Raw genomic sequence first — 23,203 nt, forward strand, 5'->3', positions numbered from 1 at the left:
ACAGCTCAATGAAACTATGAGCCATGCTGTGTAGGGCCACCCAAGACGGACGGGTCATGGTGGAGAGGTCTGACGGAATGTTTTCCACTAGAGAAGGGAATGGCAAACCACTTCAGTATTCTTGCCTTGAGAACCCCATGAACTGTATGAAAAGACAAAAAGACAGGACACTGAAAGATGAACTCCCCAGGTAGGTAGGTGCCCTATATGCTACTGGAGAGCAGTGGAGAAATAACTCCAGAAAGAATGAAGAGACGGAGCCAAAGCAAAAACAACACCCAGTTGTGGATGTGACTGGTGATGGAAGCAGGGTTTAATGCTGTAAAGAGCAATATTGCATAGGAACCTGGAATGTTAGGTCCATGAATCAAGGCAAATTGGGAGTGGTCAAACAGGAGATGGAAAGGGTGAACATAGACATTCTAGGAATCAGTGAATTAAAATGGACTGGAATGGGTGAATTTAACTCAGATGACCATTATATGTACTACTGTGGGCAAGAATCCCTTAGAAGAAATGGAGCATCCATCATAGTCAACAGAGAGTCTGAGATACAGTACTTGGATGCAATCTCAAAAACGACAGAATGATCTCTGTTCGTTTCCAAGGCAAACCATTCAATATCACGGTAATATAAGTCTATGCCCCAACCAGTAATGCTGAAGAAGTTGAAGTTGAATGGTTCTATGAAGACCTATAAGACCTTCTAGAACTAATACGCAAAAAAAGGTGTCCTTTTCATTATAGGGGACTAGAATGCAAAACTAGAAGTCCAGAGATACCTGCAGCAACAGGCAAATTTGGTCTTGGGAGTACAGAACGAAGCAGGGCAAAGGCTAACAGAGTTTTGCCAAGAGAACGCACTGGCCATAGCAAACACCCTCTTCCAACAACACAAGAGAAGACTCCACACATGGACATCACCAGGTGGTCAACACAAAAATCAGAATTGATTATATTTTTTGCAGCCAAAGATGGAGAAGCTCTATACAGTCAGCAAAAAAAAAAAAAAAGGAAAAACAACTGGGAGCTGACTATGGCTCAGATCATAAACTCCTTATTGCCAAATTCAGACTTAAATTGAAGAAAGTGGGGAAAACCACATTCAGGTATGACCTAAATCAAATCCCTTATGGTTATACAGTGGAAGTAAGAAATATATTTAAGGGACAGGATCTGATAGACAGAGTGCCTTATGAATTATGGATGGAGGTTCGTGACATTGTATAGGAGACAGGGATTAAGACCATCCCCAAGGAAAAGAAATGCAAAAAGGCAAAACGGCTGTCTGAGGAGGCCTTACAAATAGCTGTGAAAAGAAGAGAGGCAAAAAGCAAAGGAGAAAAGGAAAGATATACCCATTTCAATGCAGAGTTCCAAAGAATAGCAAGGAGAGATAAGAAAGCCTTCCTCAGTGATCAGTGCAAAGAAATAGGAGGAAAACAATAGAACAGAAAAGACTAGAGATCTCTTCAAGAAAATTAGAGATACCAAGGGAACATTTCATGCAAAGATGGGCTCAATAAAGGACAGAAATGGTATGGACCTAACAGAAGCAGACGATATTAAGAACTGGCCAAAAAAAAAGAAGTAGTAGTGGCAAGAATACACAGAAGAACTATACAAAAAAGATCTTCATGACCCAGATAATCATGATGGTGTGACCACTCACCTAGAGCCAGACATCCTGGAATGCGAAGTCAAGTGGGCCTTAGGAAGTATCATTACGAACAAAGCTAGTGGAGGTGATGAAATTCCAGTTGAACTACTTCAAATCCTAAAAGATGATGTTGTAAAAGTGCTGTACTCAATATGTCAGCAAATATGGAAAACTCAGCACTGGCCACAGGACTAGAAAAGGTCAGTTTTCATTCCAGTCCCAAAGAAAGGCAATGCCAAAGAATGCTTCAACTACCACACAATTGCACTCATCTCACACGCTAGTAATGTTCAAAATTCTCCAAGCCAGGCTTCAGCAATATGTGAACTGTGAACTTCCAGATGTTTAAGCTGGTTTTAGAAAAGGCAGAGGAACCAGAGATCAAATTGCCAACATTCAATGGATCATCGAAAAAGCAAGAGAATTCCAGAAAAAATCCACTTCTACTTTACTGACTCTGCCAAAGTCTCTGACTGTGTGGATCACCACAAATGTGGAAAATTCTTAAAGAGATGGGAATACCAGACCATCTGACCTGCCTCTTGAGAAATCTGTATGCAGCTGAGAAAGCAACAGTTAGAACTGGACATGGAACAACAGACTGGTTCCAAAAATAGAAAATGCAGTAAGTCAAGGCTATATACTGTCACCGTGCTTATTTAACTTTTTTAACTTTTATTTAACTTTTTTAACTTTTATTTTACTTATTTAAGTTATATGTAGAGTACATCATGAGAATTGCTGGGCTGGAGGAAGCACCAGCTGGAATCAAGATTGCCGGGAGAAATATCAATAACCTCAGATATGCAGATGATACCACCCTTACGGCAGAAAGTGAAGAAGAAGTAAAGAGCCTCTTGATGAAGGTTAAAGAGGAGAGTGAAAAAGTTGGCTTAAAGCTCAACATTCAGAAAACTAAGATCATGGCATCTGGTCCCATCACTTCATGGCAGATAGATGGGGAAACAGTGGCTGACTTTAATTTTGGGGGCTCCAAAATCACTGCAGATGGTGACTGCAGCCATGAAATTAAAAGACACTTACTCCTTGGAAGGATTCAAGTTATGACCAACCTAGACAGTATATTAAAAAGCAGAGACGTTACTTCGTCAACTAAGGTCTGTCTACTCAAAGCTGTGGTTTTACCATTAGTCATGTATGGATGTGAGAGTTGGACTATACAGAAAGCTGAGGGCTGAAGAACAACTCCAACTGTGGTGTTGGAGAGGATTCTTGAGAATCCCTTGGACAGCAAGGAGATCCAACCTGTCCATCCTAAAGGAAATCAGTCCTCAATAGTCATTGAAACGACTGATGTTGAAGCTGAAACTCCAATACTTTGGCCAACTGATGTAAAGAATGGACTCATTAGAAAAGACTCTGATGTTGGGAAAGATTGAAGGTAGGAAGAGAACGGGATGACAGAGGTTGAGATGGTTGGATGGCATCACCAACTCAATGGGCATGAGTTTGAGTAAGCTCTGGCAGTTGGTGGTAGACAGGGAGGCTGGTGTGCTGCAGTCCATGGGGTCTCAAAGTTTCGGACACGACTGAGCGATTGAACTGAACTGAACTCAGTTAATACTTAATTTAAATTTGTAGTAAAATACTTAATTTGCATAGAATTTTAGATTTTTTTTTTTTAAACTTCCTCAAACCTGTTATGTCATTTGGACTATACGCTACTGACATACATTTTAAGCATGTTCTTATGTTGACTAAAAACACTCACCCATTTTATAGTGTCCAGTATTCTAACCATGCAATCTAAAAAGAAAAATTACAAGTATCTTCTTCCTAAACCACCGTTTATGTTACTGCAGTCGTGACTAATGCAATAGATATAGTAGACAGATCCTTAGTCCAGTGGTTCACAAATTTAGCATAGCACCCCAAAAAATTACATAAATAAGAAAGCTATTATGAGTCTTTCCAAATATTGCAATCAGTTACATTTCTTTTAATAAGCACCAATTACAATTCAGTAAGTTCAGCCTTGGTGTATACCACTAGATTAAAAAATACTAATAATACGAAATACTTAAAACATGGAGCAGTACAAGTACTATCCTCATTTTTCAAAGAGGGTAATAAGCTTGATTTTGGCTCTGTAACAGGGCTGCTGCCCCTCACAATTCCAGGTGCCCTGCGTGCACGACGCCCGGCACCGGCGTGTGTGCCCACTGGTCCTACCTCGGGGTCATTACTATCCTTCAATGTTTCTCTTTAAATATTGGCACACATGTCACATCTGTTTCACCAAGATAAAGAAAAATCAACAAAGAATTACTTGGTAAACTTTCAGCACATAGTAACAAAAAAATTTCATTAATAACGCTGAGCTGCAACATTATACCCTGAAACAATCAATAAAGAGGGAGTTAACCTAAATCAAGCCAGTGCAATCATATTTTGCACGTCATATTTTGTTATTTCAAATACACAATATACCTTTCAATTTTTGGAGGTTGTTTCTTGGACTGAACTGCTTTAAGAAATTCAATAAAATATTCTGGTTTTACAATCGGACGCCCACAAATGAGTGCACATATTGTCTGAAAAGAAGAGAACATGTGAATACATATACTCATACCCTAGCTTTTTTAAAATTCTAGTTTTCCTCGCATCACTTTACATTTATAACAGAGACACAATCTATAAAACAGAAGTCAGTTTGGGGTCATGGCTTAGTTTTAGTGTACATATCCCTATATAATCACTTGATTATAAGAAGCTACCAATTACAATATATGGGGGGGATAGACTGGGAGCTTGGGGCTGACATAAACGCAGTGCTATATTGAAAACAGATAACCTACTGTATAGCACAAGGGGCGCTGCTCAATAACCTGTAGTAACCTAAATGGAACAAGAATTTGAAAAATAATAGATATATGTCTGTGTATAACTGAATCACTCTGCTGTGCCCCTGAAACACAGCACTGTGAAGTCAAATATATTCCAATATAAAACAAAAATTAAAAATAAACTGTGGTAAATGAAATTCATATAAGTTAGACTCCCACAAAACAAACGCCTATATGCTAAAAAAGCAGTGAGACCTGTGAAATAACAAATGAACATAACATATAGGCAAATTCAAGTAACAATAAACGATCACTATTAAAGGTGGAAAAAAAAGTCACAAATTACAGTATTGATGTAAAAACTGCTGGAGGCAGGGCCAAACAACATAACAAAATACAAGTCAATTTTAAAATGTATACCAATTATAAAAACATTAAAACATATATCTTAGAATTAAGGAAATGTAACATCTGCCCTAGAGAAGACAGTATCAAGAGATAAACATGAGACAGATCTTTCAGCCTAATTGCCTTTCAAACTGATTATATTAATAATTATGGAATAGTCTTTTTAAGAAAGTAAATAAAGGAATAACGGTGTACACAGGTGGAGTTGAGAAGAAACTTCACTTAGCAAGTGAATTAAGCCATAAGCCTCAAATAAGTTATATCCACTGTTTGAGAAAGATTAAAAAATATCACCATTGGCAATGAAAATAAAGAAGATTCAGCATAATTCTAAGAAATAATCCAGTTAAAGAACTTCTAAGTATGTTTCTAATAAACATGGGGAATTACCTAAATGTGAGCAAGCAATTTAGGGTATCTCTCAAGAATGGAATCTGAAAGTTATGAACCTCAAATATGAATGAAATAATTGACTTCCTGCATGAAGCAGTAATGAGCAATTCAACACTGAACTGAGTAAGCTCCAATACATGTGATCTTGGGCAAAGGATTTAATTGCTCCAAGCCTGTTTCCTCTTTAGAAAATAAAAGTTGAACTGAATGTTTCTGTTCCCTTTTCTTCCAAGACCACCTAACTGACTGACTTTGCTCTTGCTTTATATTCACCAAGCAAGGGCGTGATTACCTATTTCATTTCTCAGGGACCTTGGTATCTTTAACGGGACTAAGCTGGAGCCATATGTAAACATTCTGGTCACTATAAAGGCGTATCTCTACTGTAAATTAATAAATGGACATTGTGAATTATGAATCTATTATCTGGGTTTATTAGCATAAATTAGTACTCAAGAAGCTAATCACCCTGTTGAATTTATAAATCAATTTCATAAACTTACAAAGATGAACAATTTCTGACCAGAGAAAACCCCGCCAAGACGCAAGCTTAACATGAGGTTCAATCTGAACAGCAAACCTTTCTTTCTCTATGACACCTATTTAGCTATAACACACATATTCTAATTTAATTAATTATATGGCAAAAGATTTTATCATCTAATAAAGGAATCTAAATATTTGCTGCTTTTCACCATAGATATAAGCCTAAAACAATCTCAGATTATCTATAGACAAACTGTTGAAAGGAGACGAATCACCTCCCAAAGTCATTCTTCAATTAGCTTTGGATTAACCAAATCTGATGAAGATGCAAAATCTGAAAACATACCAAAATATACCACTATTTTAACAAGTAGCATCTTGTAAAGGCAGATATCTATATATCTCTAGACTGTGACAATACATTTAGGTAATATTAAACTATAAAAAAAAGTTTTTGTGATTAGGGCCTAAAGCCAAATAAAAATTAAACAAAAGAGCATGAAACAGTGAGATATATCAGAGACAAAAGGAAGAAAAGACATAGACTGCTTACTTTGAAGATGGGCAGTTGATCTCTAAATGCTTTGCTTTTAGACTGAAAACATTTCTTAGTGAAAGGATTACATAAATCATTTAAATGCTAAATCAAAATTTGAAATGTAATTTCATGTGCTTTTTGCTTGCGGTAGATAATAAACAATGTTTCTGAAAAACCATTCTTAGCCTATACGGTAGGTATGGAGTTGTTTGGCATATACCTATCTACAACCAACAGTTCGGATAATTTTAAAGCAAATGACTTTTAAGACATTTTTGTATAGTGGGTAAATGAAAAAACTTAAATTCACAGAACTTACTTTAACATAATAACAGTGCACTGAACTTACTTTAATGGTAACTTTAACTGATACCATGACAAGGTGAGTACATTCCTCCGTCCAATTGTTTACAGTAAGTCCTCCAAGTTGCAATATGGCATGACTCAGAGAAGTTTTCCCAGAGACATCTAAACAAGAAGAGCATGCAACCAAAGGTTCATACTCTACTCTGTAAATAAAAATAAGTTACATGAATTTATTGTATAGTAAACTCAAGCTCACATCACACACTGTTATTTTGATTTTTATGTATTACTACATGTTCCAACTTAGTTCCAAGGAAACTATCAGTCTTAAGTTGCAATTAAGAAAAAACCAAAGATCAAAAGCTTAACGCTACACTTTGACCTATGCAGAATCAATCAAAAGTAGCTCCATCAAGATTCTCAGGGCCCACTCAAATTCTCATTCACTTTTGGTCAGTTAGGTATGATTAATAAAATGCACTAACCACATACAGTGCAAAGTTCACTACTAGGCAAAATTCACTGCTATCCTACTATGCTGCTGCTGCTAAGTTGCTTCAGTCGTGTCTGCCTCTGTGCGGCCCCATGGACGGCAGCCCACCAGGCTCTGCTGTCCCTGGGATTCTCCAGGCAAGAACACTGGAGTGGGTTGCCATTTCCTTCTCTAATTCATGAAAGTGAAAAGTGAAAGTGAAGTCGCTCAGTCATGTCCGACTCTTAGCGACCCCATGGACTGCAGCCCACCAGGCTCCTCCGTCCATGGGATTTTCCAGGCGAGAGCACTGGAGTGGGGTGCCATCGCCTTCTCCATCCTACTATGCTAAGTAGGATCTCAACAGACTAGCTCCAATTCATTATTTATAAAATCCTTTTCCTTTAGAATTTGATTGGTCCAAAATAAAGCTGTCCATTTTAATATCAATTTCAAAATTCTTACCTGAATTTACTTTCAAACACTCCGAAGGTAACTCTATCCCCTGACTTCAAAATTTGAGAAAGACCATTCTGCATCTTCTCCTCATTAACAAAGGTACCATACTTAGAATTATCTTTTATTGTCAATACAGGAATTTCATTTGTTTGACTCTAAAAAAAAAAAAAAATCAATAAATAAAGTCTCTTACTACTCCATAAATACTATTCTTAAGGGCAAAGGTTTCAAAAGAAAAGGTTGATAACTTTTGGAATAGGTGATAGGTGGTTAATATCCCAACAGAGTACACAATACAGTTATTGTTTTGGTTGCATGCTAAGAATGATTACTCAAATAGCAATTAAGAGAAAAATGTCTTAATTTCAGAATCATTCCTCTTAGAACATATATTTTCTTTATTTTTGCTAAGTCAGTGGAGATTTTCCTGACCTCTCAATGTGAGGACTATCTGCTTTTGTACAGACTGTTTCATATATAACATAACAGTTTCATTCCTAAGGTTTCTGTTTTTTTAAATATTATCAAAATCACATAGAAAAAAAATCAGTCCAAGGAGAAAAGGCCAGAGTGTTTAACCTGAAGTAACAATTCTATTTTTTAAGATTTTTAACAATAATGCTTTTTTTTAATCTAAAAGAATACAGACACAAAACCTAAACATTACTGAACAGATTCAATGTTTGCTGCTGATACAATCTTACCTCAAAATAGTGGTTTTTCTTTCATCATTACCACCAGCATTACCATGAGCACAGCTCTTGGATAGATATATACATGTATATATATGTTGTTTTGGCTGGTTTAATTATATATGTGTTTTGATTGGTTTAATTATAAGTCCACCTTTAGAATTAAATCAACCAACACACCAAAACAAACTCAGTCATTCAAAGGAGCTGTGGGGCATATATACCAGCTGTTTACTAGGGATAGTAAAGCAAATCATCCTCCTTCTGAAAACCTAAGATATACAGCAAATACTAGTGTTCATATGGCTACATGACTCTTTAAAGGAGGAGTCACGAGTCCATCCACCGCTCTGTTCCCATGCTTTGGCACAGCGCTGACACACAGTGAGCATTCAGCATGTGAGAGCTTACATACCGAGGGGGAGGAAATGGCAAACGACTCCAGTATTATTGCCACAAGAACCCAGTGATAGCATGAAAAAGGCAAAAGATATGACTGAGAAGATGAGCCCCCTAAGTTGGAAGGTGTTCGACATGCTACTGGGGAAGAGAGAAGGGCAATTATTAACAGCTCCAGAAAGAATGAGGCAGCTGGGTCAAAGCAGAAACGAGGCCCAGGTGTGGATGTGTCTGGTGGAGGACGTAAAGTCCAACGCCGTAAAGAACAATATCGCATAGGACCCTGGAACGGTCGGCCCATGAATCATGGTAAAGGAGATGTGGTTAAGCTGGAGATGGCAGGAGTGAGCATTGACATCTTAGGAATAAGTGAACTAAAATGGACGGGAATGGGCAAATTTAATTCAGATGATCAATATATCGACTACTGTGGGCAAGAATCCCTTAGGAAAAACGGAGTAGCCCTCATAGTCAACAAAAGTCTGAAATGAAGTCCTTGGGTGCAATCTCAAAAATGAAAGAATGACCTCCGTTTGTTTCCAAGGAAAACCATTCAGCATCACAGTAATCCAAGTCTATGCCCCAACCACTGATGCCAAAGAAGCTGAAGCTGACTGGTTTTATGAAGATCGACAAGACCTTCTAGGACTAACACCAAAAACAGATGTCCTTTTCATCACAGGGGAGTGGAATGCAAAATAGGAAGTCCAGAGATACCTGGGGCAACAGGCAAATTTGGCCTTGTAGTACAACATGAAGCAGGGCAAAGGCTAACAGAGTTTTGCCAAGAGAACACATTGGTTATAGCAAGCACCCTTTTCCAACACAAGAGATGACCCTACACATGGACATCACCAGATGGTTAATACAGAAATGGACTGATCATATTCTTTGCAGCTGAAGATGATCTATACAGTCAGCAAAAATTAAGACCTGGAGTCTACTGTGGCTCAGGTCATGAGCTCCTTTCTGCAAAATTCAGGCTTAAATTGAAGAAAGTAGGGAAAACCACTAGGCCATTCAGGTGTGATCTGAATCAAATTCCTTATGATTATACAGTGAAAGAGATGAATAGATTCAGGAATTAGATCTGGTATAAGGAGTGCCTGAAGAACTAAGGACAGAAGTTCGTAACAACAGGAGGCAGCAACCAAAACCATATCAAAGAAAAAGAAATGCAAGAAGGCAAAGCGACTGTCTGAGGAGGCTTTACAAATAACTGAGCAAAGAAGAGGAGCAAAAGGCAAAGGAGAAAGGGAATGATATACCAAACTGTATGCAGAGTTCTAGAAAACAGCAAGGAGAGATAAGGCCTTCTTAAATGAACAATGCAAAGAAATAGAGGAAAACAAAAGAATGGGAAAGACTAGAGATCTCTTCAAGAAAACTGGAGATATTAAAGTAACATTTCATGCAAATATAAGCACGATAAAGGGCAGAAATGCTAAGGACCTAACAGAAGCAGAAGATTTTAAGAGATGGCAAGAATACACAAAACTATACAAAAAAGGTTTCAATGATCTGGATAACCACAGTGGTGTGATCATTCACCTACAGCCAGACATCCTGGAATGTGAAGTCTAGTGGGCCTTAGGAAGCACTAGTACAAACAAAGCTAGTGGAGGTGAGGGAATTTCAGCTGAGTTATTTAAAAACCTAAATGATGATGCTTTTAAAGTGCTGCACGCAGTATGACAGCAAATCTGCAGAACTCAGCAGTGGCCACAAGACTGGAAAAGGTCAGCTGTCACTCTAATCCCAAACAAGGGCAATGCCAAAGAATGTTCAAACATGCAATTGTGCTCATTTCAAATGCTAGTAAGGTTAAGGTCAAAATCCTTCAAATTAGGCTTCAGCAGTATGAGAACCAAGAACTTCCCAGAGGTACAAGCTGGGTTTAGAAAAGGCAGAGGAACCAGAGATCAAACTGCCAACATTCACTGGATCATAGAGAAAGCAAAGGAATTCCAGGAAAACATCTACTTTTGTTTCATTGATTATGCTAAAGCCTTTGATTACGTGGATCACAACAAACTGTGGAAACTTTTAAAGAGATGGGAATACTAGATCACCTTACCTATCTCCTGAGAAATCTGTACGTGTTTCAAAAAACAACCAAACATTAGAACCAGACATGTAACAACTGACTGGTTCAAAACTGGGAAAGGAGTACAAGGCTGTATACTGTCATCCTGCTTATTTAACTTCCATGCAGAATACATCATGCAAAATGTCAGGCTGGATGAATCACAAGCTGGAATCAAGATTGCCAGGAGAAATATCAACAACCTCAGATATGCAGATGATACCACTCTAATGGCAGAAAGTGAAAAGGAACTAAAGAGCCTCTTGATGAAGGTGAAAGAGGAGAGTGAAAAAGCTGGCTTGGAACTCAACATTCAAAAAGCTAAGATTAAAAAAAAAAAAAAAAAAAACTAAGATCAAGGCATCCAAACCCATCCTTTCATGGCAAATGGAGAAAAAGTGTAAGCAGTGACAGATTTTATTTTCCAAAAGCACTGTGGATGTTGACTGCAGCCATGAAATTAAAAGACGGTTGCTCCTTGGAAGGAAACATATGACAGAACTAGGCAGTGTATTATTGCAAAGCAGAGATATCACTTTGCCGACAAAGGTCTACATAATCAAAGCTCTGGTTTCTCTAGTAGTAATGTAGGGATGAGAGGGTTGGACCCTAAAGAAGGCTAAGCACCAAAGAATTTATGCTTTTGAATTATGGTGCTGGAGAAGATTCTTGTGAGTCCCCTGGACTGCAAAATCAAACCAGTCAACCTGAAAGGAAATCAATCCTGAATATTCATTGGAAGGACTGATGCTGAAACTCCAATACTTTGGACACCTGATGTGAAGAGCTAACTCATTGGAAAAGGCCCTGATGCTGGGAAAGATCAAAAGGAAAGCAGAAGGGGATGGGAGAAGATGATATGGTTAGATAGCATCACTGAATCAATGGACATGAATTTGAGCAAACTCTGGGAGGCAGTGAAAGACAGGGGAGGATGGCATGCTGCAGTCTCTGCGGTTGCAAAGAGTCAGACATGACTTAGTAACTGAACAGTGACAACAACAAAAATCACTCAGTAAATGTTCAAGTAAATATACATATGGTCTACTTCATTTGAGTTTCTCAGTCACTAAAACAAACAGTAAAATACTGAAATAGAAACTTCAAATCTCAAAATAAACAAATACCACCAGTACCACTGCCAAAACATATTTAATTTTGCTACCATTTAAAGAAAATAGTTCTATAAAATGAAAAGTCTCCAAAACTCTCTCTTGCATATATACCAAGGTAATCTGTGGTGACTTCAATTCCCTTACTGTGAGCAAATGAAATAGTGACTTACCAGGTTGGTTTCAGAAAAGTTAGAGGTTAATGTAGCATGATTTCGACTGATCGATTGATCATTTTCAATTAGAATGCCACAGTTTTTTCTTCCAACGATGTACTCAACACCAGTCAAAAGTCTGCATGGTTCTAAGATTTTTTAAAAAAGTAAATTTACAGATACACATAAACATAAACATGTAATTAGACATAGGTATGGCAAATATTTAAATATTTTTATTTTGCTATTTAAATGCAAACAATCAACTTTATGTAAATCAAACACATTTTCTATTAAAGCTTCACTGAAGGAGGCAAATCTAAACAGAATACTCTACCACTTTTCTAAAGAGAAAATAATTTTGAAAATTGTCAGTGTTTGCCCCAATTAACATACATTTAATGCATCACCAAACAAAATCAAAATACTGTTTGGCGCTTGATAAACAAATTCAAAATTCCGTCAGAAAAATATAATGTGAAAAACTGTCAAGAAAAATGTAATTATTAGGGGAACTTTCTCTACCAGGTGGCAAAATATCCCACAAAGTGATAGCAGTTAAAAAGTATGGTATCGCATGAAGAGTAAATAATATAGATCACTGCAAGAAAAATCCAAACCAGGTTCAAGTGCATAATTCGGGGAATTTTTTTACGTTAAAGGTAACTTTTAGAACAATGGGACAGGGTTATTAAAAAATTTTGTAAATCACAAATTTTTGGTGGAACGGCATATATGTTGAAGACTAGCAGAGTTTAGTCTGGGACCACTGGAGTGGTAGGGTAATTAGAGCAGTTAAATTAGACAAGTAGAAAAGAGTCCAGGTAAGCCTTGACCAGACTTCGATTATACTTTGTCAAACAGATTTTTAACCTAGAGTGGAGTCTTTCAACAAAAAACTTTTGCGGTTGCTTTAGTCACATTTTGCCTAGAAGGACGGCACCCCATAGCTTCCATTACATTCTGAAAAGAGTTCAAGATCCTCTGAAAGGTAGGAATGCTACCCATGGGCACTAGGGGCATTTCTCTTACGCGAACTCAAAAAGTCAGCCACAGGCTGCAAATGTTCCTGGAAACTCGTCCATCACAGTTTCTGTCCTATCTCTGCGATGCTCCAAATCCACAAAGCGCCTTATCTTTGAGTCTTTGTAATATTACTTAACAGTATTATTACAGGCTTTATTTTCCTTACCATTCGTTTGGGCCTCTCCATAAGGCCTTACACTGCCGGTCCATTTAGCTTCTTCAGAGATCTTTTTTTTCAATCACAATGTAAACTTCCTGAGGGCTAGACCAATCATTCGCTACACCCGCTTAGCTACCAACTAACAAGTGCTTACACATTCTAGGCAACCAATTTACATGCAATTTCCATCTTCCATTGCTTGAAATGCAAAAGAGGAAAAAACAAAAGCAAAAAACTTTCTGTTGTTCTGATGACCAAAAGGTTAAAAAAAAAAAAGGCTGGAAACAAAACTGAAACTGTTTTCCCGTAGTTGCCATTGACACAAGTCAGCTCCGTGGCTCCCAACAAAAATAAACGACGTGGTCGCCAAGGTCCTGGAGCCTCTGTCAATGTACTCTGAGCGTTTCCTCAAAAGCTTGAAAACACGAGCTGTCACAACAGGGTACCCGGCCAAGGCTCAATGGAGCGCATCATCGAAACCCGGCTCCGAGCCGGGCTCGCCAGGTGGGGCGGCCGACCTGACTGAAAGGACCCGGGCGGTCACCGAGCGGCCCAGCGGCCCACGCCTATCCCACCCGCCAGGCCAAAGCCCGGTTCGCAAGCACCGCAGCCCCCTCGTGGAAGACCGCGCGGGCCCTCACGCAGCCTTAGCACCGGTTCCCGCCACCTCTCAGCGCGCGACCGGAGGCTGCGCGGGAAGGCGGCGGAAGAGGCGACGACGGACCGGAAGTGCGCTCCGCAAACCCCTCGCGCGCCGCAGCTGCTCTCGAGAAATGGGGCCCCTCGTTTCCACCTTTTGTCCTTACCTCGGGCAGGGCCCGCGGCCGGGACCAGCTTCCACATGGGGCTAGGTCCCCCAGAGTCCGGCCAACGTTCGGCAGCTGAACCCCCGCTGACAGGCGGGCGCGGCGGAGACTGTGACGTGCGCGCTCCGGGAGCCCGGAAGCCCGGAGAGCCGGAAGCCGCGCCCGCCTAGGAAAGGGTAGGGACAGACAAGAGAGTGACATTGGCACTTGGTTGCCACCCGGTGGTTAGGAAAGGAATGGCCGCTCTGTATCGAAACGTGCTGTCTAGGATCCCATTTTAAGGTCTTCAAGGAATCCACACGATTATCGATTTTTTTTTTCTGCTTGTGAATGTAAGTTACTTTAAAAATCAGTTTCAAAGCCATCTCAAGAGACTTTCTAATTAAAGATATTAATTAGTGACCAGTTATGTAGTTCCCTACTTTTGCAATTTCTTAAGTTGCAATCACTCCTTGATACGGATCCTAATGATGATGGTCATTATGGTGAATATAAGGATTTCACCCAAAATAAACTCATTATTTTTACTCTTCTTCAAGCACGAGTCAATTTCTTCTAACTTGTCTGCTTCTTAATGTTGTTATTTCTTCTGCTCATGTTCGTGGCTTGATGCTCAGTCCCGTTCAACTCTTTGCAACCCCATGAACAGTATGTAGCCTCTATCCATGGAATTTTCCAGGCAAGAACATTGAAGTGGGTTGACATTTCCTACTCCAAAAGATCTTTCCAATGCAGGAATCAACCAGTGTATCTTGATGTAGCCAGCTCCCCAAATTCCCTGAAACTAGTCTGAACAAAGGAAAAGGAAGATGCAATCACCTCCAACTAATAAAAAAAAAAAAAAGAAATTTAATTGACTCAAGCATGGAAACAGAGATGTATTTTTGCTTGTTTGAGAATAACAATTCTGCCTTTATTTACTTACTGTGATAGTAATAAATGTGAGAAATAAGAGGTGCCAAAAAAAAGAAAGATACAATCAAAGTTAACCCGTGATTCATGTGCCTTAAGCCTAGGTAGTTAACAGCGCACAATTATCCATAGGCCTGTGGCCATACACTAATAAGCATAATAGAATTTATGATTCTATTTGGTTACACAAATAATTAGGGTATTCTTTTAGGCAATGGAGAGTCTAGGTGTGAACTCTGGGGCTCTTCCTTCTGGGGGGTCTGGTTTTCCAGTTGGTATGCCGTTTCCACAGATACTGGGCATATAGCTCAAAGTCTGCAGTCCAGCCCAAGATGGAGTCCTGCTTTCAAGATGGAGCCTGCTCTGTCTGTTTCCTCCTTCATTCCCCCCTCTTGATGCTCTTAATTCATAGTATAAGCATCATTCATAGGGATATATTACACCCTGGCTCTCCGACCACAAATTTGGGAGAGCGACACCAACCTTTGGGTTACAAAGTTCATAATACATTATAAAATGTAGGGTCCACAAAGCAGAACTATAGCAATGGTGAATATAGTTTTCCACAAATCACCCTTCACCCAAGATAGGACTGAAGTCCAGAAAGGAATGTTTTCATTTGACATTGCTTTTACCTGGGTTTTCCTGTCATCTAAAGCAGCTGATATATTGCCAGATAAATCAGGAATATCCACACAACGTTCAACTTCAATTACAGCACAGGTCCCTCTTTATGCTGATCCCGGCAAGTCCTTGTAGCAGCAGTTGATTGTAGCGCTTCATCTCTTCTTCCTTTTTAAGATGATCTCGGTTTCACGGGGATCGGTGGGGTCCTTTTGTGGAGAACATTCGGCATCCTCCGGGTCTGCCTGGCATGCTCTTTTCACCCTGGTGTGGTGGATCCAGGGAGTGATGCCTGCAACTTCGTAGGGGGGGTTAGAACAACAGTATATGGACTGTTCCAATGCGGGGCCAAGGAGGCGTGTTTCCATTCCTTGACCCACACTTGATCCCCAGGCACAGATTCACGAATCTGCTCCCCAAGGGGGAACGGCACCCTTTCTTGTACAAGCTTAGTTACCTGATTTATACCTTACCCAGTTGTTCCATCTGCTGTGAAATCTCATCTCCCATTACGAGAGGCAAATTTGTTGACACCTGTTTTATTATGGGAGGGGGCTTCCCTCCCATACAATTTCATATGGAGAATAGCCATGGAACTGTGGGGTCATCCTGAGTCTGAGCAGAGTCATCAGAAGCAAGTCCACCCAGGAGCAGTCAGTCTCTATGATCCATTTGGAGAGTGTCTCTTTATATGTCCGGTTGGTTCGTTCCACCATCCCAGAACTCTGGGGCCTTTATGCAATGTGCAGTTTCCATTTGATGTTTTAAGTTTTGCTTACTTGTTGTACTAAGTCAGCTGCAAAAGCCGGGCAATTGTCTGATCCAATGCGGGTAGGAAATCCAAATCTGGGAACTATCTCCCTAAGCAGGCACCGGACTACTTCTGATGCTCTTTCAGTCCAGGAAGGAAAAGCTTCTACCCATCCCGAGAATGTACATACCGTGACCAGCAGGTAAGGGTAGTGTCGGTGAGGTTTCATTTCAGTGAAGCCCACTTCCAGGTGTTCAAAGGGCAGCGTAGCTTTTAGCTGAATGCCCGGAGATTTCCATCCGTGCTGAGAGGCAGCACTGACCTGTGAGCAGGCAGTGCAGTTCTGAGATTCTGTCCTGCATAGGGAAGAGAAGTGGGGACCCAAGAAATATTTTCAAATTAGCTCTTCCAGTTTATCATGGCCTAGGTGGGTCGCTTGGTGAGTTTGGCTCACCAGAGTGGGTGCCAGCTCCTCTGGTACCAATAATTTGCCACTTGGCAATTCCCACCATCCCTTTTCAGTCTCGATGGCCTCTTCCACTTTGGCTAGTTGGTTTTGGGCTTCAGCACATTTTGGAGAGTCCGGCGTTAGTTCAGGCAGCTCTGCCAATACAAGAGCTTTAATAGGGGCTTCACTTGTCACCCCCAAGCCCTCAGCTGCTTATTTAGTGATCTTATCTGCCAGTCTGTTTCCCCGAGCCTGGGAGGCATCTTTTTTTATGTCCTCGGCAGTGTATGACAGCGACACTTTCTGGTTCCCAGACAGCATCTAATAGGGTCAGAATTTCTTCCTTATTTTTAGTATCTTTTTCACTAGCTGTCAGAAGGCCTCTCTCATTTTACAGAGCCCCGTGTACATGTAATGTGGCAAAAGCATGCCTGAGGTCTGTGTAAATGTTTGTCTTCCTACCATTTGACAGCTGGAGGGTCCGGATTAGAGCATATAGTTCGGCCCGTTGAGCAGACCAGTGTGATGGCAGAGAGCTAGCCTCAATGATGGTTTCTTCCATGACCACTGCGTATCCCGACAGTCATTGTCCTCGTTTCACCAGGCTGGGGCCATTGGTGTACAGGACCAAATCTGGGTCCAGGATTGACTGGTCTCTCAAGTCAGGTCTGCTGGCAAGCTTCTTCTAGGTTTTCCTGGTACTCATTTGAGTGCCCACCTTCTCTCACAGGAAGGAGAGTGGCCAGATTCGGGACCTGACAAAGCTCAGTAGTAACATGGGGTAATAGTCCCTGGTACTCAGTAATGTCAACAGGATGTCAACAGCCATGTATGTAGGTCCCCTCGCAGGAGAGTGTTGACCTCATGCGGGACTTTTACGATCAAATCTTGGCCCACAGTCAGCTTGCTTGCCTCCTGGACCAGTAAGGCAACCGCAGCAACTGCCCGTAAGCATCTCGGCCACCCAGTGGCAACACTGTCCAGCCAATTTGAGAGCTAAGCCTTGGGTCTGTCCCATGTCCGCATGGTCTGGGACAACACGCCCATAGCCACCTTGTCCTTTTCAGTCACGGAGAGTTAAGGGCTTAGCAAGGTCTGGCAGGCCCAAGACGAGTGCTGACGTAATTGTACAGGGTTTGAGTTCTATTACCACTGGAAATTGTTGCTTTGTAAGCCGCCGGGAGGGATTGTCTTTCGCCCAGACCTCAGGGAACTGTTGAGTTAACTCTCTCTCTCTCTCTCTCTCTCTCTCCTGTTGAGCCCATCCAGTTTCCCTTCAGGAGATCCTGAAACCTCCATTCATCTTGAGGGGTTACTGAGAGGGAGAGTAAATAGGTGGTTGAGCTTATTTAACTTATATGCAGAATACATCATGAGAAACGCTTGGCTGGAAGAAGCACAAGCTGGAATCAAGATTGTCGGGAGAAATATCAATAACCTCAGATATGCAAATGACACCACCCTTATGGCTGAAAGTGAAGAACTAAAGAGCCTCTTGATGAAAGTGAAAGAGGAGAGGGAAAACGTTGGCTTAAAGCTCAACATTCAGAAAACTAAGATCATGGCATCTGGTCCCATCACTTCATGGCAAATAAATGGGGAAACAGTGGAAACAGTGGCTGATTTTATTTTTCTGGGCTCCAAAATCACTGCAGATGGTGACTGCAGCCATGAAATTAAAAGACGCTTCTCCTTGGAAGGAAAGTTATGACCAACCTAGAGAGCATATTAAAAAGCAGAGACATTACTTTGCCAACAAAGGTCCGTCTAGTCAAGGCTATGGTTTTCCCAGTGGTCATGTATGGATGTGAGAGTTGGACTATAAGGAAAGCTGAGTGCTGAAGAATTGATGCTTTTGAACTGTGGTGTTGGAGAAGACTCTTGAGAGTCCCTTGGACTGCAAGGAGATCCAACCAGTCCATCCTAAAGGAGAGATCAGTCCTGGGTGTTCATTGGAAGGACTGATGTTGAAGCTGAAACTCCAATACTTTGGCCACCTGATGTGAAGAGCTGACTCATTTGGAAAGACCCTGATGCTGGGAAAGATTGAGGGCAGGAGGAGAAGGGGACGACAGAGGATGAGATGGTTGGATGGCATCACCAACTCAATGGACATGGGTCTGGGTGGTCTCCGGCAGTTGGTGATGGACAGGGAGGCCTGGCGTGCTGCGGTTCATGGGGTCACAAAGAGTCAGACATGGATGAGCAACTGAACTGAACTGAACTGAGCCCACTTGAAGACTGAGTTTTTTGGGGGGGAGGTGGGAAAGTCACTTGTGCCCCCAATTTAGATAAAAAATCTCTTTCCAACAAAGGGAGTGGGCATTCAGTGATGTATAAAAATTCATGAATCACTTGGTGCCCCCCCGTCTGACATTTTCGGGGTAGGCTTGAGACACAAAGGCTGCATTTATCACCATCTGAGACCCAGCGGCCTCTGGATCTACTGGCATATAAAGTCTCCAGACCTTGCGCAACCGTAGAACTCAGAGGGTGATTCGGTTTCCCTCTGAATCACTTCGGAGCGTTTTGCCATACTGTAGGTTCCCGGGCCCCTCTCTCCAGACCTTGTGAAATCGCCGCCGATGTCTCTCCGGTGCCCCCTCCCTTCCTCTGCGTCACAGTCCCAGCTGGGGCTCTCATCGGGGGCGGCTAGCTCTGCCCACCTCTGCGGGTTTGCCCTCAGGTGCCATTTCTCTGAACCATTTTCGGAGCTCAGTTAGGATCCTGTGTCTTTCCTCAGGGCTGAAAAGGGAGACCAGTAGTTGGATTATGTCATCCCATGTAGGGCAGTGGGTTTGAAAAACAGCCTCCATTAGCCTAATCACGGCTTGTGGCTCCCCTGAGGACCGTGGAGCGTGTCTCTGACAGTTTAATATGTCCATAGGGAAAAGTGGCTGGTAATAATAGGCTACAGGGGGCTGATGGTAGGCCCACATGCGTCCTGACCCGGAGGCTGTTGCAGCTCTCTGAGGGGCGTCTGGAGTGGGGTTCTTTCCTCCTGCTTCTTGGTGGAGTGCAGCCTCTGTCTAATTCCTGTGTTTACTTACCCCTTCCCATCAGTACTCACCGGGAGAGGTCGATACAGTCTAGGAGGTCCGGCTGAGTTGGAATCCTGGGAGTGTTGACCAGAGGTCTCCATCGCTGGGATCGGAGCCTGCTGAAACGGTGGCTCTATGATCTCCGGGACAGCTGCCAGAGGAGCAGCGGCTGCTGCAGGAACTTCACCTGGCCTGGATCAGGCGTTAAGGCGGCCTCAGGTCCTGGTAGAGAACTGGCCGGCGGGCATGTCATCATCCAGTATGGGGGAAGGGGCGGGTCATCCCCGTCCAAATCCTGTAGAATTTCTTTTTTATCATCAGTCAATTTTCATGCCATTAATATTTTTCTCTTTCCCTTCTGGATACAGAACCTCATCCAAGGAGGAGGATCTTGAGCTAACCCTAGCCATGAGTCAATATATGGATATTGATCTGGGTGTCCTGGCTCTCCTGTGACTACTGTATAGACAGCTTCCTCTATTTTTAAGTTCATGGTGTCCTCTGGTGGCCATCCAACTCCTATGGGGGCCATTCAACTTCACAGAGTATGTGGAGGCAGTTAGGCATCATCTTCACCCCATAGTCTCTTCCAAGTCTCTTCTTTAAATTTTTAATCATGCACTCCAATACAATTGCCTTAGATTAAATTCCTCCCATCTAGTTTACCTTCTCAGACCATCTTCTACTTTTCATTTTCGTTTTGTCTATGAAGTTCTCAGTACCCCATGTACTTCTGATATTTCCATTCAATGCAACACTTAAATTGCCATTCTACCTCCTTCCTAATTGGGGTGAGAAGAGCCTTACCTCCCAGATCCCAGAGGGAGAAGGGGGATTGGCGTGTCTTCACCTGCCAGTTAGTATGGCCGAACCAGAACACCACATGGTCCGAGACTGTTTCTCCCTTAACTTTGAAAGTCCATTCTCCCTTGGTGGGCTTGATCAGGTGCAGATGAAAACACAGATGGGTTAAACATCCCATGTCCCAGGCCGTCTCTAGAAAAGCCAATTCGTATTCACTTATGTATCCCCCTCCTTCTAGCCTGACAATTCCGAGGGGGTCAAGAATTTCACAGCAGATGGGACACCTCCTTGGAGAGGGCAGAATACGAGCACACGAAGACCAAGTTTCTTCTCCTAACAATCCCCTGGCGATTGCTTGGTAATAATTTTCCCCGAGACGGCGTGGACACCACCTCCTAATGACCTTCACAAATTTCATTACTAATCCCTAACATGCTCGTCGACCTGTGTACCAAGCAATCGTTGCTGCTGCTGCTGCTGCTAAGTCATTTCAGTCGTGTCCGACTCTGTGCGACCCCATAGACGGCAGCCTACCAGGCTCCGCCGTCCCTGGGATTCTCCAGGCGAGAACACTGGAATGGGTTGCCATTGCCTTCTCCAATGTGTGAAAGTGAAAAGTGAAAGTGAAGTCTCTCAGTCATGTCCAACTCGCAGCGACCCGATGGACTGCAGCCCACCAGGCTCCTCCACCCATGGGATTTTCCAGGCAAGAGTACTGGAGTGGGGTGCCATTGCCCTCTCCAAAGCAATCGCTGCCACCTGCCTATTCCAGGCTCCTGTGGGTCCCCGCTCCTTCTAGTCCCTCCCAGCGGGGTGATCAGGCCCCCTCTTCCACCCTTCCTGGTGGGTTCCTCCTCACCCGAGCGCTCAGTTCCCCTGCTGCCATCCACCACCTGCTAATGTGAAAGTCCAGGCGTTGAGAAACAGAATCCTTCCAGAAGGGCAAGGCACCTTCCCCCCTCTAGAAGATTCAAACCACAAGGCCTTGGAGTAGTCCCAAATGGGACTTTTCTCCTCAAAGTGAGGAGTTTCCCAGCCAATGCACCAAATGTTGTAGCCACGCTTTCCGGGAAACAAACTCACTCAGAAGGACACTGCAGATAGTGGAGTGCAGTTTATTACACCGGCGGGCCTAAGGCAGAGTCTCCTCTTAGCCAAGTATTCTGACCAGTTTTTGTGAAAACCTTATTCAAAGGAAAAAAGGAAAAGAAAGATACAATCAAAGTTAACCTGTGATTCATATGCCTTAAGCCTCGGTAGTTAACAGTGGACAATTATCAATAGGCCTGTGGTCATACCCCAATAAGCATAATAGAATTCATGATTCTATTCGGTTACACAGATAATTAGGGTATTTTTTTAGACGGAGAGTCTAGGTACGAGCCCTGGAGCTCTTCCTTCTGGGGGGCCTGGTTTTCCAGTTGGTATGTCGTTTCCATAGATACTGGGCATAGAGCTCAAAGTCCATGGTCTGGCCCAAGATGGAGTCCTGCTTTCAAGATGGAGCCTGTTCTGTCTGTTTCCTCCTGCACTGGCAGCCGGATTATTTATCACTGTTATAGCCACGCGTTCCGGGAAACAAACTCACTCAGAAGGACAATGCAAATAGTGGAGTGCAGTTTATTACACCGGCGGGCCCAAGGCAGAGTCTCCTCTTAGCCAAGGACCCCGACCAGCATTTGTGAAAATCTTTTATACCCCATGTGTACGTGTCAGAGCCCACCACCCCAAATTCCTTGAGACTTACAAAGGAAGGGTAAATACAATCCCAAAAACCCCATCATTCACGTGTTATGTGTTCAAACAGTTAATAACCAATAAGCCCGCGGTTACATTCCAACCAGTTAATAACCGATAAGCCTGTGGTTACATTCCGATAGATACAGAAAGAAATTTATGACCTGTCCAGAGGCAGGGGTGATTAGAGTATGTTTTCTCTCAGGCGAGGAGTAACCTGGATATGATCTTCAAGACTCCCCTGTCCAGAGGGGTCTTATCCTCCTGTTGTCGTTTCCATAGGAACGAAGCACAGAGTTCAGAGTCCACTGGAGAGGCGGCCGAGCATGATCAGCATGGACAGGCCTGAGATGGAGTCCAGGCCCTGTGAGTTCCTTCTTCACCACTGCTCCACCTGGGAAGCACTGTCACCTAGTAAGGAGTTAAATCCTGGGGAGTTGATCCATCCTGTCCATTTCTACTTGTACCATGCTGGTGCAAGCTCTTCTCTTAATACTCCTGCTGTGCCTGCTAAGTTGCTTCAGTCATGTCCAACTCTTTGCAAATCTATGGGCTGTAGCCCTCCAGGGGAAAGGTTATTGCTGAACCACAAAAGAGGCCAGGATTTTGGCCTCCAGAGAAGAATTCAAACCCGGGGCCAGAGACAAGGCTTGATTGCTCAGAGCTTTTGTGTAATAAAGTTATATTAAAGTATAAAAGAGATAGAGAAACTTCTGACATAGGCATGAGAAGGGGGCAGAATGAGTGCCCCCCTGCTAGTCTTTAGCCAGATGTTATATAGCTACTACTAGGCTGCTAATTAGAGAGAGGAAATGTCTCAAAACTCAGAGAATGGCACCAGGCCCCTCACCCACAACATGCATTTTGAGATAATATTGACACCAGGTGAGTCATCCTGGGCCATAAAGCAATTGACATAAA

The 23,203-nt window shown here is 42.4% G+C and overlaps 1 protein-coding gene across 4 annotated transcripts in view; it reads right to left on the minus strand.

The window, feature by feature from the left end:
- NBN (nibrin) overlaps positions 1-14,095 on the minus strand; it is a 57,124-nt gene extending 43,029 nt beyond the window's left edge. For 3 of the 4 annotated variants that reach the window (XM_065903059.1, XM_065903057.1, XM_065903056.1), the window contains exons 1-5: positions 13,966-14,095; positions 11,992-12,122; positions 7,536-7,684; positions 6,642-6,801; positions 4,112-4,215 (exon numbers count right to left, since the gene is read on the minus strand). In XM_065903059.1, the coding sequence (XP_065759131.1) occupies positions 4,112-4,215; positions 6,642-6,801; positions 7,536-7,684; positions 11,992-12,122; positions 13,966-14,002 (581 nt within the window). In that variant the 5' untranslated portion in view covers positions 14,003-14,095. Of the gene's footprint in view, positions 1-4,111; positions 4,216-6,641; positions 6,802-7,535; positions 7,685-11,991; positions 12,123-13,165; positions 13,834-13,965 lie in introns of those variants that run through there. The other variant, XM_065903058.1, reaches the window with a different exon arrangement.
- Between the last annotated feature and the right edge of the window lie 9,108 nt (positions 14,096-23,203).

The sequence above is a fragment of the Muntiacus reevesi genome, chromosome 12 (assembly GCF_963930625.1).
Source record: "Muntiacus reevesi chromosome 12, mMunRee1.1, whole genome shotgun sequence".
In the NCBI taxonomy this organism is placed as follows: domain Eukaryota; kingdom Metazoa; phylum Chordata; class Mammalia; order Artiodactyla; family Cervidae; genus Muntiacus; species Muntiacus reevesi.